Source organism: Erpetoichthys calabaricus, chromosome 15, assembly GCF_900747795.2.
Source record: "Erpetoichthys calabaricus chromosome 15, fErpCal1.3, whole genome shotgun sequence".
Classification (NCBI taxonomy): Eukaryota; Metazoa; Chordata; class Cladistia; order Polypteriformes; family Polypteridae; genus Erpetoichthys; species Erpetoichthys calabaricus.
In genome coordinates, this window is record NC_041408.2 from 50,702,292 (window position 1) to 50,726,666 (window position 24,375).

The window sequence follows — 24,375 nt, forward strand, 5'->3', positions numbered from 1 at the left end:
TCATTTCTGGACTCCGCTGGATTCCAAAAAAAAAAAAAATGGTTCTAGAAGACGCCAAAGCTAATCCCTGGCTTAGACAGTAATGGTTTAGATGCAGGCTGATCCGACAGTTCATAGGCACATGTCAGTGAGCACAGAAACTTTTTTCCTCCCCTTTTGAAAAATCTACTTAAATAACAAGAAGAAACAAGAAATACAACAACTGTAACAGGTACTCACCAAAACTAAAATGTTATTGGACTGGCTTTTCCAGGAAAGGAAATACTGAATATGAGACTGATTATAAGTAATCAGTAAAAGGAATATACGATTCTTGGAGGACCATACTCATTTTATGGACAATATTTTCAAGGTAAGGTAAATTTGTGCAATAGCACTAATGAATACACAGTGATTTAAGTTAAAAACACACACACACACACACAAATGATACACAACCAAACTACAAGTAATTAAAACTATCAGTCTGCAAAGATTTGTATTTGCATTTCTAAAAAATACCACTACAGTTCTGTCTCATGCTGTACTTACAAAAAAACTTATTGCTCAGTTTTCTTTGCACACAAAGTCGTACAAAAATGGCAAATTACAAAAATATAACACCTGTACTTACTATAAAATGAACACCAAAAACAACTTGCCTGGTTCATTACACAATTTTGTGGCACCATCAGTAAGACAGAGTAATAGGCTGAGCTGTAGGGCATAACACTTAAGGTTACTGATGCCTGAACAAATTCAGTTCATTTCCCTTTTAAAGTTCCTCTTATAACTCTATATTTTCAGCAAAATATATAAATTACTTAACAGTTTCACTTGTAGTGAGAACCTGAAAAGTCAGTTTGCCTTAGAAATGTAATACTCTTACAACAGGAAATTCTATGAAAATTCAAACTTTTTTTTTTTTTTTTTTAGCAATATATAAAACTTACATTCAACGGAACTATTTCATTTGTAGCAGCTGTTTTTAAATACCATGTAACTAGAAGGAATATCATCTATAATTAAAAAGAATAGTGTTTCTTTTGAGCTTAAAAAAGGGCCTGCGGGACAAATATGAATAACAGCAACCCCACAAAGAGAGATGGAAAATACGGAGGAAAAAAAAAGGAAAAGGCATGATTGATGCTAAATCTGAGTAATTATCATGAGCACTTCAAAAACTGTAATAAATATATATATATATATATTTTTTTCTTTTCTCCAAAAAGAATATCTTAATTTTTCTGAATCGACACTTATCTAAGTGACACTGCTAGAATCAAATGTGATCAATAAAAATATTAAGGAAAAAATAGTTCTTCCATTTTCTAAAATGGAAAAATCCAAAACAGGTTCATTGCAAATTTAAAATTTTGTTATTGATATGTAAAAATTTGCAGTTAAACAATATATATTCCTTTAAACTCAATTGGATACCCTATGGCTTCAAGTCTCTTATTTTAAACCACAGTTAGAAATATAAATTAACAAGTAGCTTTTAAATTTACAAACATTTCTGACTCCTCCTTGCTAACAGATAATGCTTCCAGTTTTGCAGAATTTATTACATTAATAAGAAAGGTTGTCGTACTACATAAGCATTTATAAGACACTGCTTTTTAAGACAAAAACTCCTTTTCAAGTTCATACATTGTGGGTCTGCCAGGCTTGCTTTGAATTCTACAAAGAGGAACAGTGCAGTCTCTTTTCTCTCCTTCCATATCGATATCAAGTAAAGAACATGACCCAGGAACAACATGGCAGCCAGTCTTTCCTTCAGATGCAATTAACAGGTTTAAGTTCTGTGCAGTTGTTTCTCCTGCATATGGTTCTGTGGAGGAACTTTTGATGCGGCCTCTAGTAAGCTGCCATGAGTTGGCCTTACTTTTAAGGGCCTGAGGACGAGGCCTGGAAGCATAGTCAGGCAAAATATGCTTTTCTGGAGTTATGTCTTTGTGGAGGTCTTTATTCAAATAAGATGTTGAGGAATCAATTTCAGGATATGGGACAGATGGAGACAGTGATGGGTCACTCTCAGGGCTGGATGGCCCACTAACTGAGGAGACAAAAATATACAGATGACAATGAATAGTTATTAATTACACTGACAAATATTATTAACACAATTTATTTTGTCTGCAGAAGAATTAGGTCCTATGAGGATGCTATATCAATTGTAGGAGACAGGTTTCAATATATGGAATCAGTCAAAGCAGAATATCTTATTATCAATGTAATATGAATTTATTTTCACTCAGTATATAAAGCATCAATACACAAAAACAGTATCAAGATGAAGGTTTTGTCTTTATATTCTGTATTGCTCCCATGCTTTTGGACTTAACCTGCATTTCAGAAATGTATACAATTAGTGCTTGAATGGCTAACTGTATTATTTGATGGTTTTACAAATAATGGACTACTACTCAGTAGTGTGAGGACAGAAGAATTTAAAAAGTGTATCAAATGAGAGGAGGCTGTTCAATCCATCAGCCTTGCTTGAACAGCCAACAGTGAAGATAACCCAACATGTCATTCAGTCACTTTTCAAAGGTTTTAAGGTTGATGCTACATAGTTGACTATACCAACACTTTTCTCTGAAGAACTGTGGCAATGATTATAGTTTATAATAAATTTATAATGCTTTTTACACTGATTATACTTTATAAGAAATCTCCAGTTTATTTATAATTGTAAAGAAAGAAAGACTCAGTAGAAAAACTCTAAAAAAATCTCTCAGTTTGACATCCGTGGCAGAGCGACGGGTGCTCAGCAGGCTCCTATCAATTATGGAGAATCCACTGCATCCACTAAACAGTGTCATCTCCAGACAGAGGAGCAGCTTCAGCGACAGACTGCTGTCACTATCCTGCTCCACTGACAGACTGAGGAGATCGTTCCTCCCCCAAACTATGCCACTCTTCAATTCCACCCGGGGAACGTTAACATTATTCAAAGTTATTGTCTGTTTTTACCTGCTTTTTTATTACTCTTTAATTTAATATTTTTTGTATCAGTATGCTGCTGCTGGAGTATGTGAATTTCCCCTTGGGATTAATAAAGTATCTATCTATCTATCTAAAACACCCAACGGATCACATGGTGTAAGACTGGGTTTCAAGTTTTTTTGTCACCATACAATTACAAATAGACTGGCAACTTCAGCAGCCAAAATTCTGGACTTTAACACAGGACTGCTGGTTTAAGTTTTCATTTCTGACTCAATGATACATCCTGAGCAAGTCTCTTAACTTGCCTGTGGTCCACTTGTAAAAATGGTATACACACAATGGTATTGTGTTCTTATCAGGAAAGACATCAGCCAAATGTAAAATGATATAAACAATAGTTAAGAATAGACTTTTTGTTGAATGGCTGAATGTGCACATGGTTATGTTTGTGTGTACTCCAATGATGTAGGCCACATTACCCAGTAAAATGTTCCTGCACTACATGCATTTCTCTGCTGATAACCTCAGACCCTCTGGGCCCCAGATATAGAGAAGTTATATCTAAGAAAGACCTGCATGTAATAAAACTATAATGACAATGAAGTTTCCAAAAATGTTTACATTGTCTTAAAAAAAAAAAAAAAAAACAAGATATACTGTAAATAATGCAATGACCATTTTATGACAGGAATGTAAGAAACTTTCAGGAAAAGCACCATAAACTTACTTTTTTTGTGAATCCTGCTTCCTACTGACATTGGTCTTATTTCACATTGTACATCTTGTTTTAAACAGAAATTCCGATCTGGTATATTACAGGAATCTCTGTCATGGAACTCCATGGCTAAGACCGAATTGATCTGCTGGCTTTCATCACTCTTGTCATTTTCAGGAAGCATACCAACATTCAGCACGGATCTGTTAAGGCTCCCTTCTTCACACTCAGTCTGAATCAAACACTTTGTGGAATTGCATTCAGATATGGAAGACATTGAGAGCAGGTTGACAGAGCTAGGAGCAGGGCCTAATGAAGGTAGAATATTATCATCTTTTTTTATATTCATTCTGTTAGGAGGGCTTGTGCTACGACGGAACCTTGTGGCTCTCTGGAATATGCCCTCCTTCTTCTTCTTCTCTTTCTCTTCTTTAACCTCTAACTCGTCACTGGCCTGGGGCTTGTTCAGCTCTCTGATATCAAATCCCAGTCCAACTGAGGCAAGAAGCATGGCACAACCATAAAGTACACTGTCCGTTTTTTTCCGCAGTGTAGTGCGCTTCAAACTATTGGTTGGAGTGATTTGAGGAGTGCTGTTGGCAGAGCTGGCTGGAGAGGCATCCTCCAAGCTTTCTCCAGCCACCACAGAATCTGCCTGATCATCTTTCCAAAGAGGTAGATCAATGTATACCTGATTAGGGAACTTCAGTTGCTTTGGTCTGCCATTGTCAATGCCTTCTGTTGAACAAGTATCATCTGGAAAAATCACTTAAAACCAAAAACATGTGTATTAGTGACATTATCAAAGCACAAGCTAAAGCTACAATAAACTTTGCTCTATGAACCATGTTTTTCAGAGTAAGATTTAGGGCATAAACATCAATTCTGTTCATAAATTCTTGAGGTAAGTTCAGAGTATATTTAAAGATTAAGGCAGACTTTCTGAATTTCATCACCATCAGCAGATACTCTGTTTTTGTCTGCCAGATAACGCGTCAGGATTTCTGCAGAAGTGTTTTAATGTTGTGAAAGCCTCTCTTTGCTAAAATCAACATTTAATAGGTCTGTGAGAATGTTTAATTGTTGCGAATTTTTTATACTTTTTACTGAGGATATTAAATTATTACACATTTATTCTAGATAACATCAGCAAATAAGAGAAGCATGGTGTTGCTACAATATATTTCGAGTGAACCGAACCTGAGTCATGGCCAAGTAAATAGTCTGGACATTTTTTCCACATGCACATTGAGATTTCATGTGAAGATTCTGGGTTTACCCAAAATTTTGAAAACATGCACATTAGATTCCATATATTATTAACTTAGTGTGAATGTGGCTTATGGTTTCATGTCCAGAGACCAATAATACCACAATGGGCACCAGCTACTCACCCACAGAACAGAAAAATAGAAGAGGTTTCTCAGACAAAAATATTCATTCATACAGATATAAAATACAAATATGTTTGTATTTTACAAATACCTATTAATAAAATTATTTACCTCTGTGAAAAATACACATAAATAATTAATCAAAAAGATTGAACAACTACCTAAAAAAGAACTGATGCACCAGTGTGTTTTCCTGAACAGAAGATCTCCATACCTTAAGTAAACATCAGCAAATGATTACCTTCAGTGCTCTAATTCTTTCCTAACCAGGATTAACATGACCATAGTTCTCAGCTGATGGTTACTTCTAGATGGTTCCAGCTGGACTTGCATGTGAAAAATAGGAGTCATTTTTAGAGCTTGTTACTCCCTTGGACTGAAAATCTGGACTGACTAGCACAGCTGTTCTTATTTTCATTTGAATCGTAACATTTCATCAACACTAAGTTGAATCACGTGGGAAAGTGGTTATTATACAATGTTAACGTTTTAGGAATGTTAAAAGGAGGCTTTTTAATTTCACATCCAGCTACTTAACAAAACAACATTCTGTTATGACAACAATCTTAAAGACATAAAAAATTTTATGTAGACATTCTTACCCTGATCAGTAAAAAGTGCAGCTAATGGAACTTGTTTCTGGTTTTTCATTAAACTTGTAGACCAGGGATTGTTGCCATCTGATAATGGTCTGATCCTGTGTTAAATTTAAAAAGGCCCAGAGAAATAAACATGGTCTTTATGATTTGCCACTCCCACTTCTTGCAAATGTTTACTTGCTACACTTTTAAAAAGAAACATTTATTTTGATTAAATTTATTTTTTGATATATTCAATTCCTCATTCATAATTAAGATCTCTGCAAACATCTAGAAATAAAAAATATATATATATATTTAACAAAAAAATAATTCAAAAGCAAAGTAAAGCAACATTCACAGATACTGAGATTTTATATGAGTAAATACACACTACCAGTTAAAAGTTTGGACAAAACAGATGTTTTCATGTTTTTAAATGAATTTGATACTTTTTTTATCATTTGATACCATTAAGGTTTAAAAATACAGCCAAGACATTTCTAGTGCTGCTAAATGCTATTGATGCTTGAAATGACCCACTTTTTCATTTTAAGCTCACATATGACTGACTACAAGGCCTAATTTTCAGTAGCCATTCCTTCAATGTTGTAATGGTACAACCCCTTAGCTAACTGTACCTTTAATTAGTCGTGTTTAAATACTAATTGGTTATTGGAGAAACCTATCAATTGCATTAGTACTGATGAAAACTTTTTTATGTTTACTTTGGGTGCAATGTACAAGCATTCCTAAAATTCAGTTCTGGATTCAAAATGGCCAAAATAAAACGGCTTCTGAAGAAAAATCTTTTTTTCCAAAATGAAGGTTATTTCATGTGACAGACTGACAAGAAACTGAAGATTCTATACACAGGTGTCTACTTCTGTCTTGAGTGAAGAGGGTAAACTTTAACTAACCATGGATAGAAAACGCTGGGAAAGACCCAGATACACAAATGCAAATGAGAATAAGGACGTCTCGGTGTTTAGTTTGAGAATTTATGCTTTACAGGTCCTCTGATAGCTTTTTCTTTAAATACCCACCAAATACCAGTATCATCTGCAACAGACAAAAAAAAAAGACGACTCCAGGATGCTGACCATAATATGTTTTCAAGGCATCCTCCATCCAATGTCTATGTTCTTTTGCCCATTATAATCTTAATCTTTTTATTTGTGAGTTTCAGATATGATTTTTCTTTGAAACTCTGCCCCATAGGCCAGCAACATTAGCAATGTCTAGACTGTATGTTTAAATCAATTTAATGGTATCATCGTAAAAAAAAAAAAAAAAAGAATCAATTTCTACCAAAAACATGAACACTTCTGGGAGTTTCCAAACTTCTTACTGGTACTGTATGTAATTATTGATATTTTTTTACGCAAGGTTTTTTGAGACTCGGACACTGTTAGTACATGGTGGGTATTGATGATTTTGATGTAATTCAAGGCCAAGTACATCACCACTACAGATTGACACAGTCTAATAGTTTTGATTGTGTTCTCTGGACACACGCTGGATCTTTTGATACAAGTATCTGCAAAATGTCTTTTTCATCAAAGATAATAAAGCTCCATATAAAGAGGTTTAGAAATTGCTGGAATAATTCATAACAGTGCACTGGATTGTTTGTTTAAAAGAAATCCTATCTAATGAAGCATCTGCAGCTCATGCTTTTTGAAAAAAAGACTGATTGCCATCTGCATGGCTGTGATTCCTGCACTTAATGTCTTCTTGAATTCTTACTCCTATGAACTGGAAGGCCAACTCAGTTCTAGAAACAAGTAATTCAAAAATAAAAAGACACCAACATCAATTGTCTTACTAAGGTGAAGAAGCCAAGATCTGCTTCAGTGCACCTTGGTATAAACAGATTTCTACAACTATATCGATGAGATGTGATACCATTCTTCCACAAGAACCTATATTCTGTGTGGTTCTGAAGATGATGGGGGGGGTGGTGGTTTGGGGGTGCCATGCTTCAAAATTTATTTTAATGGCTTGAATCTGATTAAGGGGTGGTCATTGTGTATGGTTTACATTGCTCTTTACCAACCCATGGCCAGACACTGGTAATCAAGGAAGATTTCACTACCTTTAAAAGTAATCACTCAAAATAGTTTTGAATTTATTGGCATGTGGCTAATCCTCTAAAGGAATACATTATGCAAGAAAAGATGCTACTCACATCAAACCAAAGTCAACTGGCTGCTTCACTTTTGAAAACAAGAACTTGTCACTATAAACCTCTTTCCTGCCCAACACACCTTAAGAAGAAGGTGTGAAACGGCTAATCTGACTTTTTCAATTGCTCAGGATGCCAATGATTGTTTTGTTTGTACTAGTTTACTGTAACAGTGCAATTGAGGTATACAGTATACAGTACTGCAACTTACTTATAGTATATAGGTCTATTTCGGCTGTTGTTGAAAAATGTTTATGCTCTAGTCTTCAGAAAAAACTTGTGGTTAAATAATGCAGAGCTATGTATCTGTTTTCCCTAGTATCTTGAATCAGTGCACCAAAATCATAGACAAGGAGGATGTGCTCTCATCTGGCCACCCAGAGATGATGAAATCTTTTTCTCTCCAACATCCATGGCATCATCGCATTAGCCACTGCTCATAGTGAAACATCAGCAAATCTAACTTAAATCCTGTAAACATGTGCTATGACAAACATTCATTCTCCAAAGTCACTGAAACCAGTTCTTCATGTTGCATTAGCCGATATAATGAACAACTGGATCAGTCCAGCATTTTCATACTTCACCTTTAAAGCATGATGGGATGTTATTGGATCAGGTGGTGCAGCAACATACCAAACATACAAATACATCACACACTTTAACAAACGTACTACCTTCTTCCCTGGACTCTCTTATCTAATCACCCACTCATTTTTATCACATACTTCAGTCAGCACTTTATATCTCACAAGAAGAAAAATCAACATCATTTTTATTCTGGTGCACATTAAATTTTACTAATTAACAAAGAAATAACACTCAAAATTTATGTTACAAGTTAGCTATCAAAAATGTCTAAGGAGAAAAACTAATAAAACAAATTGCTGTTTTAATGACAAGTACATCAAAAATGATGAATTTTTAATGCAATTATCCGGAAATGCTCAGATGACTTTGTAAGTATTACTATAAAAGAGTACTGGATATGCACAATAAAATCTTCACTGATGAAAAAATAACAAATGGTAGCATTGAAGGCATTTAATTGGAACTTTCTAGTAAGAAATCAATGAATGTTACTGAATCGGTGAAACAGATGCTTCGGTCAGCTGCAACTACTGCTCATCATAGTCATATCTTGGCAGAGAACCTCCAAACTCAGATGATAAATGGTGTCAGTAAGGTTGATGATACTGTATATCCCTGGCCAATAGATGAATTGTCAGACAACACAGACATGGTCTATAATTATGCCTGATATTCTGTTGGAGCGGTGTTCACAGGAGAACAGAGGTGTAGCTTTTGAATTCCTTATGCCACTACTTTGAAGGAGATCATAACCTACTCCTAAGTGCTAACTTCATAATAGAGTAAACAAACGTGGAGTTATTGTAGTTGTCTCGTTCTGGACTACAAGGCACAGGCTATAAAATTGATAAGTCAAATATGGAGCATATTCAATCACTCAGCTTTAAACTCAGTTTCTGACATCTGAAACCAGGGAGTGCATGAAAAGAATGCAGAATACGTTGTTTGTAGAGATTTAAAAAAAAAAAAAAAACTATTCTCATTCATAAAAACACACATTGAAAGGTCTAGGAAAATTATTTAGGGCCAGAGACAAATTGCACATGGGGCATTATCTGATGACCATTGTTGTGCAAGTCCTTACTTTCAATACAATTTTTAACCTTTACAAAGACATGCACTTTACTTTGTTTTACTTGTAGGCATAAAAGGCTTAACCCAAAATTCTGTACATAATACTTCACTTCTTATTTTTTTATTCTGTTACTTCTGAAAATAAATAATTGTGAATTGAAATGTGTACAAACATGCCTTGCTTAGCTTGTACCTTGTAGAGGTTCAATTAACTTCTTTTCACTTACAAATTCAGTATAACACACAATTTGACCAAGGGAATTTAACTTTTTCCATACATAACAATACCGAAATCTAAAGAAACAGAAAACAAAAATAAGGAAACAAGTAGACGGTTAAGAAAAATGTTTGTTTTGAAGGAGGAAGAAAAGCAAGATATTGAACTTAATACAGAATTTAAAGTGTGTGCCCAAGAAGTGAACTGGATTGAAAACTCTGGGAATGCAGAGCTAAGGGTTCTTTCTCAAAGAGATCAGGACAAATTTAGAGAAATTACATATGATATGAGCAGAAATAATTTGGTGGTAACAGTGGCATTATATTTTGCTGTGAAATTAATCAAAACCTTACAATCAGGAATGTAAAACATAATTCAAATAAGTAACAACAGATCTAAACTCTTCCAAGCTATTAACAGTAACATGTAACATATATTTATTTTACCTTTCAACACAATTGCCCCGTTCTTTCGTTTGAACAGAACTTGGTCCCCACGTGCGGCCTTTCTTTTTAAAGCCTTTTCGGACATCTTCAAATTCTTCTGGCTTGTAAAGTGTACTTCGTCCCCATGTTCTATTGCTTTCATCCACAGTTACTACAAATGTTACAAAATGAACAAAAACATAGGCATACTGAACAATTTTAAAAATGCCAGACAATGATAGAACAAAAAAAGACAGAAAAGTAGCAAGGTTTTCCTAATAGCAAAGCACCAAACCAAAAGATGAAGCCCTCTAGTGTTAAAATTTTTGGGATGTTGGCACAGCTTTGTGGCTGTAGGGTTAATTCAAGAATTTTTAATTAGAAGCGGCTCTGTGTTCCTAAAATGGTTATACTAGGAGACATGCTGTACACGTTTAGTGACTTGCCTGCATTCACTGACACACATTGTGACATAAACAGAAATATCTTTACATGCCTGTTATTTGCATGTACAGTGAGCTTTAACAAATGCACCAAAATGTCCTAATATTTACACAGTGAAATACATTTTTTATTTAAATTGCAAAAAAAAAAAACTGAACTGAATCCAACAGCTGCAGTTTGCATAGTAATGTAAGCAGCCTTGAACTACTAACAGTAATATGTTATAAAATCCCAAAACAAGAGTGGCACTAACCAACAGATACCATCTAGGCACCAGGAGTACCACTGATGCTGCTTGAGCTCTTATGGCACAAGCGTTTGTAGCTGCCAAGAAAATCAAGTGATACTAAGGTTGCTGTTGGACGTTCTGACAAAACTGCCTAGGTTCTATCAGAGCCTCAAGCAAGGGAGCAACACCAACACCAGAATGCCCAACAAGGATGACATTATAAATGTCTAGAGTGACATTTGCAATATTTTGAAACAGTCTGACAAAAATGAAAGATGGGCCAAAGATACAGGATCCAAACGGAGTTGATATCAAATGTCTGACCATACAATTACATTGAAGGTTGTCAAGAAGCATATGAAGATTAACAAACGAAAAGCTAGGCACAGAGAAAGCACTGGTTAAAACAGTTTACCAGCCTCCACAAGAGAATGGAACAACAGGCAAAACCATCCTAATAATGAAGAAAAGGAGAAAGGTGGTATACTAGGCAACTTGCATCCAAAAACAACCTTCAAGCTGATGATGGCCATCACAGCTGAGACAGTCCAAAACTATCTAGAAGAAAATGGGCCCATATCTTATGAAGAAAAAGACAGCCACAAAAAGTCACTGGGAACAAAAGACCAGCTTCTAACCAACAAATTCTGAAGTATTATCTGGAAATATCAAAAGACCAACAAGTACATGGCTTGGACTGATTGAAGGAAGACCCTCAGACTCTTAGGAATATTAGAAATATCATTTTCGAGGAAAACAAACAGCTGTGGGATACGCGACGCGGCTTATGATCAATGTCAGATCTAGGGAGTATGATGAACACTTCAAAGAGAATCACTCTCACCATTGCTGTCTGTAGCAGGAATAAACCCCAAAATTATCATAATTAGTAGACCAGTCTTCCAAGTCAACTGAAAAGAGTGCTCATCTGAGCTCTATAGCAAAGCTGCAATAGAAATGGGATCACAACACCATCGAGATATTTTAAAGAAAGAATAAAGAAGGGGCTCTTAAAGAATACACCAACAGGAGTGGATTGCTAAAAGCAGTAAGAACTATAAAAAATGAAAATTGTTTCACTAAAATATCTTCCCTAATTATATTTATTTCATGAATGCTTGCAGGCTTTAAAATTTACAAAGGTCAAATCCAGCTAAAGCAAATACCGAAGTAACAAAATTTTCAGTACAACAAATAAATTTTCTTGGTTTGGACAAACATTTATACATCATGCTTAAAAGATTTAATTTTAATGAAATGTAAATTTCCATATAACAGACATTTTTTCAAACAAAAATGGCCACCGAAGATAATAATGCAATACAACAAATACTTAATGCCACTCCTACACTTTTGCCAAGTCTCAGTAACCCTGCAACAAGCTCTCTTTCTTGTTAGACCAAAAGAAAGTAACAATTTGTTGTGATATTTCTGGTCACAGGCAGTCTCTGCCAGTCTCAAGGAGAGCATATGTGAGACATCATAAACATAACCAAATTCTGAGTCAGTGCTCACCGAGCATCTGCATTGGTAGTTGCATCATGCATGGATACTGTACTGTCCGTGTTTCATAGCACTTCAAGGTTTCCTTTGCGATGAACAAAAAAAAAAGTGAGAAACGGCGTCAGTGTACACTGAAAGAAAAATGATCTTGGAAAAAGTTGATTTTGGAATGAAGAAAAATGACATGGCGAAAGCATTCGGAATTGCACCTTCAACGCTGTTAACAATTTTGAGAATCAAAAAAAAAAAAATTAGACAAAGATTGGGGTCTGGAATTGCATTTGTACTTCTATTTAAAAAAAAAAGTTACATCTAACAATTCATTTCATTTTGTAGTTACATCTAACAATTCATTTTCACTTTGTAGTCATACCTGTATTTCTATAAAAACAAGTGTTACATCTAATGTCTCATTTTCAAGTAAAACGCTATTTGCAGCTCCAGAAACGCTGTGGTTTTTTTTTTTTTTTTTTAAAATACAGGTTTTGTCACACCTGGGTCACAGATTTAGTTGCACGAGACATATAAAGGTGAGTCCAGGTTGCTGTTACTTCAGCACTCCAGCACACAGGCAATCTTCCTATTTAGCCCCCATCTTCAGATTAGAACAACATCAGCAGCTCAGACATACTGCTGTGGCAGACCAGGAGAGTGTGAGAAAGAGCAGGTCAAAGCCAGGTGTTCAATGTTATATACATTGTGCCGGTAAGCCGGATTCTGCAGAGGACAACCAATTACTTTGCTCATGGTTCATTGTGCACCACCCGCAGCAGAGCAGCTGTTGATAGAGATAGCGGATCACCAGCAACCCCAATCATGATAGTACACATATTGTCCCCATATTTGTTATTACGAAACTTCCGTTATTATTAAATATTTTTATGGTCCAATGAATTTCATTAAAATGAGATTCTACAGCATCTGTATTACTGAATGTACTCTCTATGTAACTTTGAGGGTAAAAAGAGAACACTAAGAATGATGTTTCCTGTAATGTGCAACTAAAAGCCACATCTTCCATTAATTTGAGTCATGTCCAATGTTCTCTCCAAGTTTCACACATGCACTGCCTCATACAGCTTTTCATACTTTAGCACACAGCTTTTTCTAGTAGCACTCAAAGAAGCAAATCAGATGGCACACTAGTTCTCCACCCAGAAATCAATTAATAATAACTGGGCATGTTTAGAAAGATAATAGGTGAATCCTTTGAAAGCTGGCATTAAATTGACCTAGTTGACTAAGTCATGTGACTAGTTCTATCTGGCAAGCCGGGTGCCTTTGCAGTTTAGTATAAAAGTTGTCACACTGTTGTGAAGATGGCTGCAAAACTTACAAATTGCACCAAAGAGGAAAAGCATTTAGTCATACACTTTTTGTGGGCAGAAGGCGTGCCAGGTGCACAAATTCATCTCCACATGTGTGCTCTTTATGCGGATAAAGTTCTCTTTCAGAGTCGTCTGTGAGTGGATTGAAATGTTCGAAAATGGCTGTACTAGTGTGACAGATGCAGAACGCTCCAGACCTCCAGCTACAGGCACGACCACGAGGAATCCCTGATGTGAAAGCAGCAGGGCATCAGTGGCTACGTGCTCAACCAAAAACATTTTTTGCTGATGGCATTAAAAAGTTGGCATTACGCTAGGAAAATTGCACTGCAAAGGAAGGTAACTATCTGGAAAAGTGATGTAATTTGCTTTTGAAAAAGTGCAGAAACGTTTTGAACGTCCTTCGTACATTTGTACTGTATTGGTTTTTTGTTAAGTTATTATTTTTAACGTTTTTAATCTTTTGCTCAAAGTGCATCTGTGAAGCTTGACATGAACATACACTGTATGCAGATCTATATAAAAGAACAAAGTGAAAACTCAGCTGCAGCCTTCAAAGGATTATGACGCTTGAAAAAATAACTTCACAAAAATGAGATTCTCTAGGCATGCAAAAAGACCTGACCAAAAAGAAAGCAAAAAAAGGTACAATTTGGACAGCCTCCTTATAATGCATGGTGGGGAAGGGGGTTGGAACAACATAAAATTGTTAGTGATTGCTCAGGTATGTTTTAAAGCAGTTATTAATCACATCACCTTTTTTCATAGCTATAAAAATACAGCCAGTTGATGATAAATTGTCCGTACTTGATGCATTTATGGTGTGGGATCCCAACTGCTATGGTCAGGAATAGATGAGCAATGAATAACAAACTAATTTTCTCTATTTCTCTCCATTTAATTTAAAGATGTAGTACAGTTGATCGTAGTATCTATTTTTCATTGAACCTTATTGTTTTAGACACTGTGTGTTAAGTCAGCAGCTAAATTAGATACAGGCTATGTTTAAAACTCTTGTTTGGGCTTGAGGTAATTAAAATGAAGACAGTGCTAACACAGAAATGGCTCTTTAAAATAGTGATTTTAAAGCTGTTATTATGAAAGAAAGGCAAATCAGAAATATGGCAGTTAACATTTCATTATTTTTAATGACAAGTTCTGGCAGAAAGCAGCAATTGTTTAGAGATTTCAGGTATAAGACATAGAAACCTGTCTGTTTAACTTATGTTCATGCATGCTAACTGGTAACTCTTAACTCCTCCCACACCCCCCCCAATCATTACTAACTTTTGTTGTTACCATTTAATAAGATGGATAAATAAAGGAGGTAGGTGTGGATGATGCCATTCTCAGCTTTCTCCACCAGATCCACTTGCATCTGAACAAAGGACGTAGAGCTATGAGGAGAACATTTCTAAAACCAAGATGGTTGTGGACTACCATAGATCTAGACCACCACCTGAGACCTCTCTCCACTGAAGGGGTGGATATGGACTGGGTCAAGACTTACAAATACCTTGGAGTGCAGTTTGATGACAAGCTGGATTGGCAAAGAACACAAAGGCTCTGTTCTGGAAGGGGCAAAGCCAGCTGTTATTATCTGAGGAGGCTGAGTCTATTTTAACAGATGTAAGATACTCCTGCAGATGTTCTATCAGTTGGTGGTTTCCAGTAGTCTCTTCTACACTGTGGCATGCTGGGGGGGTAGCTTGAAGAAGAGAGATGCTGAGTGAACTGATATGCTAATTAGGCGAGCAGGATCTGTGGTTGGTATAGAAATGGTCTCTCTGGTGACAGCTGCAGAGAGGAGGATACAATGCAAAGCTGCTATCCATTACGGACAATGAACATCATCCACTATACAACACCATAATTAAGCAGAGGAGTTTGTTTAGTGATAGGCTTTTATCACAGAACTACAATATAGACAGATAACAAAAGATATTTTGTCCCCAGAGCAATATTAGACTCTAACTCTTCCCAACATTGGCAATTTTGGGCCTGATGCTAGTTCTCTGCTCATAAGACATATTAGGTGTATTAGCTAAGCACTACATCTGATATCTCACTTCTTGGTCACTACTGTATAACTTTTTCAGAACGTATCACTTTAAACATGCCACACTGTCAGCTTAAGCCATGTCACTTTATTCTATTTTACTTTAATATTAATATCACTTTAGCATCTGTCACTTCAATATTATGTGTCACCTGCCTACCTACCTATCTCATGAGTGTTGCAGACTGCATTTCCTCCCAACTCACCATTTTCTAGTATTATCACCATCTTTCTTGACTGTTTTGTGTCTGGATTGGATTTCTATCTTGCACATCATACTGATGGTCAAGGTCTGGTGGATTAGGTGGATTCAATCATGAATAATCAAACAGACATGTGGAAAACATTAGTTGTAAATAAAAATGAAATACATTTCTGGTCAGTACTCATTTTTGCAATCCTAGTACATAATGAGGCAGGCAACTCTGCCTTTAGACTTTGATACCAATACAGAGTTGTATCTGATGTGCTACTTAAGAAATATACACAGCCAAGTTGACAACACAATTTTTAAAATTTCCAGTCACAAGCAAAATGGAGCACATCTGTCCACGTTAATGAATGTACAGTATGTACTTGAATAGTTTAAATAGAAAAAATACAATTTTCATGTGTTCTGTAATGCACAATGAATATTATAGTTGAACAGGTCCTTATAGTGCATAAAATTAAGTAGTGTTCAAGGGATATTGCAACTTAAATTTTTACTCACACCAGCCCAGTACTTAGGAGCAACACTGGTCATGTCTTAGGAGCAAGAATGAAAACCTCTCAAATCTATCCGGTAAGATTAAAGATCATCTTACTCAACACTTAGGTTGTATACTGTACATTTACTTAACAATGTTTGCTAATATATGGACTGAGGCCCATTCAAGGGGCGACTCTTACCTTGTACCACCTTATGCTGTTCGAAAAGACTGACTATTGCAATTCTGAATTGAACAAAGCATGTGTATAAAATGAATAGATAAGACAGATAGTGGTTTATCTCATGGTTTAGGTGGTATATCCTCCTTTAAAAACTCATATCATATAGTGGGAAACAAGCAATTTCATATGCCACAGGACAACATACAGTTAGGTCCATAAATATTTGGACAGAGACAACTTTTTTCTAATTTTGATTCTGTACATTACCACAATAAATTTTAAATGAAACAACTCAGATGCAGTTGAAGTGCAGACTTTCAGCTTTAATTCAGTGGGGTGAACAAAACGATTGCATAAAAATGTAAGGCAACTAAAGCTTTTTTTAACACTATCCCTTCATTTCAGGGGCTCAAAAGTAATTGGACATATTAAATAACTGGAAATAAAATGTTCCATTTCTAATACTTGGTTGAAAACCCTTTGCTGGCAATGACAGCCTGAAGTCTTAAACTCATGGACATCACCAGATGCTGGGTTTCCTCCTTTTTAATGCTCTGCCAGGCCTTTACTGCAGTGGGCTTTTCTGTCCAAAGTTTAGTCTTCAACAAGTGAAATGCATGCTCAATTGGGTTAAGATCAGGTGACTGACTTGGCCATTCAAGAATTTTCCACTTCTTTGCTTTAATAAACTGCTGGGTTGCTTTGGCTGTATGTTTTGGGTCATTGTCCATCTGTATCATGAAATGCCGCCAAATCAATTTGACTGCATTTAGCTGGATTTGAGCAGACAGTATGTCTTTGAACACCTCTGAATTCATTCGGCTGTTTCTGTCCTGTGTCACATCATCAATAAACACTAGTGTCCCAGTGCCACTGGCAGCCATGCACGCCCAAGCCATCACACTGCCTCCACCGTGTTTTACGGATGACATGGTATGCTTTGGATAATGAGCTGTTCCACGCCTTCTCCATAGTTTTTTCTTGCCATCATTCTAGTAGAGGTTGATCTTGGTTTCATCTGTCCAAAGAATGTTTTTCCAGAACTGTGCTGGATTTTTTAGATGTTCTTTAGCAAAGTCCAATCTAGCCTTTCTATTCTTGAGGCTTATGAGTGGCTTGCACCTTGCAGTGCACCCTCTGTATTTACTTTCATTCAGTCTTCTCTTTATGGTAGACTTGGATATCGATACACCTAACCCCTAAGAGTGTTGTTCACTTGGTTGGCTGTTGTGAAGGGGTTTCTCTTCACCATGGAAATGATTCTGCGATCATCCACCACTGTTGTCTTCCGTGGACGTCCAGGTCTTTTTGCGTTGCTGAGTTCTTGCTTTCTTTCTCAGGATGTACCAAACTGTAGATTTTGCCACTCGTAATATTGTAGCAATTTCTCGGATGGGTTTTTTCTGTTTTCGCAGCTTAAGGATGGCTTCTTTCACCTGCATGGAGAGCTCCTTTGATCGCATGTTGTCTTTTCACAGCAAAATCTTCCACATGCAAGCATCACACCTCGAATCAACTCCAGGCCTTTTATCTGCTTAATTGATAATGACATAACGTCTGACTTGCCCACACCTGCCCATGAAATAGCCTCCGAGTCAATTGTCCAATTACTTTTGAGCCCCTGAAATGAAGGGATTGTGTTAAAAAAATGCTTTAGTTGCCTCACATTTTTATGCAATCGTTTTGTTCACCCCACAATTAAAGTTGAAAGTCTGCATTTCAACTGCATCTGAGTTGTTTCATTTAAAATTCATTTTGGTAATGTACAGAACCAAAATTAGAAAAAAGTTGCCTTTGTCCAAATATTTATGGACCTAACTGTAAAACATTCCTAGTTATATAGTATTTTAAAATGTTTTTGATGTGTTCAAACTGTATATAAGACGCAAAGACACAAATTATGGTCTGTCTTTTTCAGGATAAAAAAAGATATGGCAAAATTAGGCAGCATACATGGATTTTGAATTAACATTTCTAGGCAGTAGAATTCCACACCACCACTGTCATTGCAAGAATCTGATCTGAAGATGTGGCATTTTTCAAAAACAGTAGAAAACCTGACACAAAGAATAATCACTATTTGACACCTAAATAATAAGAATGCATCCTATATGTTTAAGCTAAAAAGTTATTTAATTCTTTTCTGTTATGTACACAAAAATGATTCTTTGAAAAAGAAAAGGCTATAAAATAATCACTGATTTTTAAAATAAACAATGTAAGCCAACATCAGCAGTGCAAGCATGTTTGTTAATTACATAATAATAATCTGTGAAAGAAATCCATATCCTTGAAAGCAATGCTTACATAGTAATAAAATAACGGATGCTTAAAAGTGAGCCTAAAAGCTAAATTAATTAGTGGATTGAGGCTTACTCAACAAAACAGAGGAAATTTTGCAGACTGTTATAATGGTAGAGTTTTATTAGAGGGCTGCATCTGTATGTTACCACCAACTGAAAGGTTAACAGGAAAAATAAAATCATCCAAATAGTTTATTTCCAGAGAGGTTCATTGAGAGACAGAAAGAGGGAGAGAGGGAGGGAGAGGGAATGTTTATGCTGATATTATTTTAGTGTAAGCAAGGCATTAAAATAACATTACATTATCTATAAAATTAACATTAGCAACAGCAGTATAATATAAAACAATCTTTGAATAACAAGGAAATGAAAGGCCATATAGTGGGCTTACTGAAAGATAGAATAATGAATTGGCTTACAACAAACACCTTTTGATCCCATGTTTAAAATTAATTAGAAACAACTTGTGTAGAAAGGAAAAAAAATTGAAACACATTGATTAACAGGGAAAAAACACATATTTTAGAACCTATATCCCTTCTACAAAGAAGATAGAAACCAAGCTCACAAGACTGACTACAAATGAATTCTTGCCTTTTTTCCTAATATCACTGGTAGGTTTGCATTCACTTGTAATATCCACATCTTGATGGTACACATATATACTGTTCCTCTGGCCACTGACAATGGTATTATCAGCTTTTGAACTCACTAAGAAAAAAATGTAGTAAAGTTTTGAAATAATTTAACAAATATAAAAATTATAATTGCTGTGAATAGATGTTGATTAAATTCAGACGTAATTGTTCATGAATATAGCTCAAAAAGCTATTAATTTGTAGGATTAATTAGCAAGAACAGCGAAGAGAAATCAGTAGTTTCATTTAACTCAGAAAAGTGATACTGCCTTTGAACAAATATTTTGTTTGCAGAGTTTGCAGAAAAGTACAGAAAAGCACATAAACATACAAAAAACAACTTTTATTATACAGTCAAAATAACCGATTAAGTTATTATACTGTATATGACTTTTGAAACATAAAAATGAGGCAAAACTGATAGTCATTAAATTTTGAGACTGGCTTGAAGTATAGGAAGATAATTACAGGTTACTGATATAAACATCCTTTTTAGTAATGCTTTTACACAGTCAAGTATTTGATTTAAGAATTACAGTCTTTATATTGTGTTTCTCTGAAATTAAACTTGTCAATTTTACAATGCATTAAAGCTATGCACAGCAGGTCAGATCCAGTAAATTCTTTGGTAAGTCAGCTTGAAAATATTTTCTTAATTGAAGAAAACATGAAATTTAGTGATATAAAGAAGAAACCAAAAATATTAGACTCTTAGAAATCTACATAGAAAAGCAACTTACATTGTATTGCTCTAAGACGAGGAATGAGAGTAGGACTGCTTGGTGGACTAGAGCTATTACTATTTAAGCTTCTTCTTTTGTCCATTGTTGGAGAAGCTTGAACAGTGATTTTGTGCTGGAAATCTAATAAAAAAGTAACAAAGAAACATATTTTCTGTTATAATGGGAAATATAATGCTTTCAAAATGTTAATCTTTTGTTTGTTTAATCTGGAAATAAAGAGTCAAACCTACTTCAAAGGAAATGTAATGAGATGTACAGTGGATTTCATCACAACATAAAAAAGCACTTTGAAAGGTAATGAGGGGAGCTACTTTAATAATAAAAAAACAAATAAATGTTTCACACCTGAAGGTAAACTAATACGGTTGCCATCTTTCAGTTTTAATCGACTCCGTTTAAATTTGCCCTTCCTTTTTTTCACGTTAGGCTTGTCCTTGTTTAGCTGGAAGATGAGAATGTTAAGCTCTCTTTCTAGAACATCAATCTCTCTTTCTACTAGCTGCTGCTCACGTCTTTTAAGGAGCTCCTCGTGAGACTTCTGTTGAAGTGCAGCCCTGGTCAGCTCCTCCTCCCTTGATCGCAGCTCCTTGGAAAAAAAAAGGAACCAATCAGGTGAAAAAAGAAAAAAAAAAAAAAAAAAGTTTTATACAAAAAGAAATTTAAAAAGATAAATACTTTTTCTATTGAAAAAAGATGATATTTCCCAGTTTGGTGTATATAAAAAAATAACTTTACTTTTAGACACAAGTATTTATTGTATTTTTAAACACATCACAAATGCAGAGTGCAGTTGTTTTCATGCTTTTAAAACGTCAACATGAAAAAGATACATTTCTCTAGGTTACATACCAAATGAATGGGTGGTGAATAAAAAAAAAAATTAAACATGGTAAAAATGTGATGTTAAATTATAAGAACTAAACTGGTAAACAAATTACATAATGTTTTTTTTGGAAATTTAAAGCAGTTTCACTGTATGAGTCCTTAGTATTTGTTAAATTAAGTAAAAAAAGGTTTTAAGAGAAATTTTAGGTCATCAACACATGTACTACATACATACTTGCTGTCCCATGTCTTTAAGCAGATTCACTCACATATAAAAAGGAGTTTTTATATTTTGAATGAAAATAACTTCACTTTCCTAGGCAGAGATTTTTTATGTGACATGGGTCCTGATTTTTCCCGAACACTTTCCATTCTATAAATGCACAACTTATTCTGTCCTTTTTGCTGTAGAAAATGACTTTGATAAGTCTGAAGTGTCTATATGCTCTTTTTTTAAATAAAGTCGTGCATTTAACCAAAACTTAAAGAACTGAAAGATGTTCATTATTTTTATTGAAAGTAGGCAAATCGCTGTGATTACTGCACAATATTTAATTTATAACACGTTGCCATCATGGACACCTTGCAAATTTACTGTAAGTAAAACAGCAATTACAAAATTAAAGTAACTGTTTTAAATACATTGGAGTATCTATTTTATTCCCTTTTATAAATCTAACCTTCTCTTTAGTCCTAATCTCATCAAACATTTCCTTTATTTCCACTTTCCAGTCTTCCTGCATGGAATGAAACGATTCCTGGGGCATCTTAGCCATAACAGCTTCTTCAATAGCAGTGAGCTGCTCCAGTATGGTGGAAAAGGATGGTCGAATGTGGGGGTCCTGATCCCAGCACTCTGAAATACAGCAACACGGACAACAGTATTAATCAAGGAAAACACATCCTTTAACTTAAAAACAATAAGAATAGTAAACAAGAATAAACTTTTATAATTATTTGTGTTTCAGCTTTCTGAGCTATAATGCATCAATGCAGTGTTCCATGCAATTCCCTTATGTAAGTTTTGTTTTTATTTGAAATACACAGTTCAAAGTATATAAGGTTTAAAAGATTAGGAAAGATAAACCTCTAACATAACATTCCAATAATGTAATTTTTTAAATTTTGTTAACCCACTTTTTATTACTGGATAATGCTAATCCAGAATCAGTCCTTGCAACATCAGGCACAAAACAGGAACCAACCCCATAATGAGGACCCCATCTGTTCCCTCTAAGGACCAGGGTGGGGTGAGGCTATGAAGAAAAATTTTCAGTTACATTACCCTGCAGGTACTATTTACTATTATGCAATATAATAATCTCTTTGAAATTTGTATGCTTTATAGAATATGCTCATAAAGATTTGTATTCAAGTACTATATTTATATAAACTATTCATGGACAACCAATTTATTCAGGAAAAAAATAAATGCACAAATTAAGGCACAACTAACACTGTACAGCACTATACCTATTTAAATATTAGCTTCATGAAAGATAGTGTTTGATACGTTTATAGGGACATTACTGTTCACTTTCTATAGGGAGGGCTTGTTCTTCTGTAAGTGATTTGTTACCCCTTGATGGGCACAATATACTGCACCTTAATACTGTTATGTTCATGGTAAACACCTTTATGTCAGTAAAAGGCCTACTACTTGATAATTGTCTTAGTATTTTAATTAATGATATCTCTGACATTAGGTGCTGGATGGCAAGAATATATATTTTTTTAATTTAAAAGATGAGATGCTCATTATTGGCTCTAAAGGGCTCAGAGAACACATTAAATGTAAACTGATTTTACTAGGTGTACTTTCAGCTTCCCAAGTCAAAACATTAAGTTGTGATATTTAAGACTAAATTGAACTTTATAGATTTGATTAATGACCTGACTGACTCACTTCTACTGTGTGTCTCATACAGTATATCAAGAATGCAACTATGTAAAGGAAGAAATTAATTGTTTGAAGAAAAAAGTGACATTTTTACACATTCCATTTGGTGAAAGACAACCTAGATTGGTGAAAGAACAATCAGTCTCTGACAAGAACTCTCTCCCCTCTTGTTTTCCAAAGTAGTCCATGTGCTCCCATCATCACAGAAAACTGACTATCTGGACTTTATTTTGGTCACAAGACTGGAAAACTACAGTGAATAGCATAGAAATAATCCAATACAATACACGTCTGCACTGTCCTGTGTTATGGACATTTTTAGTGGAGTTGACAGATTCATATAAACATTCTGGATAATAATACATTAACACAAGACAATATTTTTACCAAAACCAAAATGGAAAAGTTGGCACATTTATTCAGACCATGTAAATCATAAAAAACAAATTAACTTAATATAGTAATGGGCCAACACCTTCCACATCACTCAATTCCAACCCTATATGGCCAAAGGTGTGCAAATTACCTTCATTTCCTGTTAAGAGACAGTGGATTTGAACATTTTTAACAAATTAATTTCTGAGCCACAAAAACATGAACATAAAGCTAAGGCAGTGAGGATGTATTTTATTAAATTTCCTTAGGGCTGACACACATCTTTGACTTGGTCGAGCATTTAAAATTTCCCTACCGAGAAAAGAAAATGCCAACTTCCTGAACAAACTGTCTGCGGTGGGTTGGCACCCTGCCCGGAATTGGTTCCTGCCTTGTGCCCTGTGTTGGCTGGGATTGGCTCCAGCAGACCCCCGTGACCCTGTGTTCGGATTCAGCGGGTTGGAAAATGGATGGATGGATGAACAAACTGTACATAATTTGGCTGAAACATAAGTATTGCTGGAAGTGAAATGTATTACCTCCTTAAAAACAAAAAGAATGCTCAAGCATTCATGCATTCTATCATTTATTATGCATCTCTCCTCTTCTTAGTCTTAAATACTATCAAAATATAATGTTGTTGCAGTGAACTGGTATTACTCAATCTCTGTTCCAATTATCATCTGTGATTATTTTTACAGCGTTATGACAACATAGCATTGCTGAACGTTATGGGTTTCCAAAGCCTATTACATCTGGCTGTCATTTTGTTACAGAGGTTAATTTGACTATGTTACAACTCTAGGGTCTTGGGATCAAATCCTGGCCCAGACCCAGACTTTATGGCATTTGAATATTTGGCAAATTTCATTTAACGGTTATCTCTGGACAATCTGGTTCACTAAGCACTCTAATCTTCCTTCCACAATTGGTTCCTGACTTATTTAAAAAACTTCATTAAGTTCTTTATGATTGTTCTGTAACAGATCCCCTGCAGTAAAGTATAATCCACCATATGTGGTATGGCCTTGGCATTTCT

The 24,375-nt window shown here is 35.2% G+C and overlaps 1 protein-coding gene across 2 annotated transcripts in view; it reads right to left on the reverse strand.

The window, feature by feature from the left end:
• Positions 1 to 449: 449 nt before the first annotated feature.
• Positions 450 to 24,375, reverse strand: part of map3k21 (mitogen-activated protein kinase kinase kinase 21) — a 114,920-nt gene continuing 90,994 nt past the window's right edge. The window contains exons 4-11 of one of the 2 annotated variants that reach the window (XM_051919365.1): positions 21,742 to 21,917; positions 20,582 to 20,822; positions 20,234 to 20,356; positions 19,450 to 19,566; positions 10,138 to 10,288; positions 5,646 to 5,740; positions 3,662 to 4,417; positions 450 to 2,038 (exon numbers count right to left, since the gene is read on the reverse strand). In XM_051919365.1, the coding sequence (XP_051775325.1) occupies positions 1,602 to 2,038; positions 3,662 to 4,417; positions 5,646 to 5,740; positions 10,138 to 10,288; positions 19,450 to 19,566; positions 20,234 to 20,356; positions 20,582 to 20,822; positions 21,742 to 21,917 (2,096 nt within the window). In that variant the 3' untranslated portion in view covers positions 450 to 1,601. The remainder of the gene's footprint in view (positions 2,039 to 3,661; positions 4,418 to 5,645; positions 5,741 to 10,137; positions 10,289 to 19,449; positions 19,567 to 20,233; positions 20,357 to 20,581; positions 20,823 to 21,741; positions 21,918 to 24,375) is intronic. The other variant, XM_051919366.1, reaches the window with a different exon arrangement.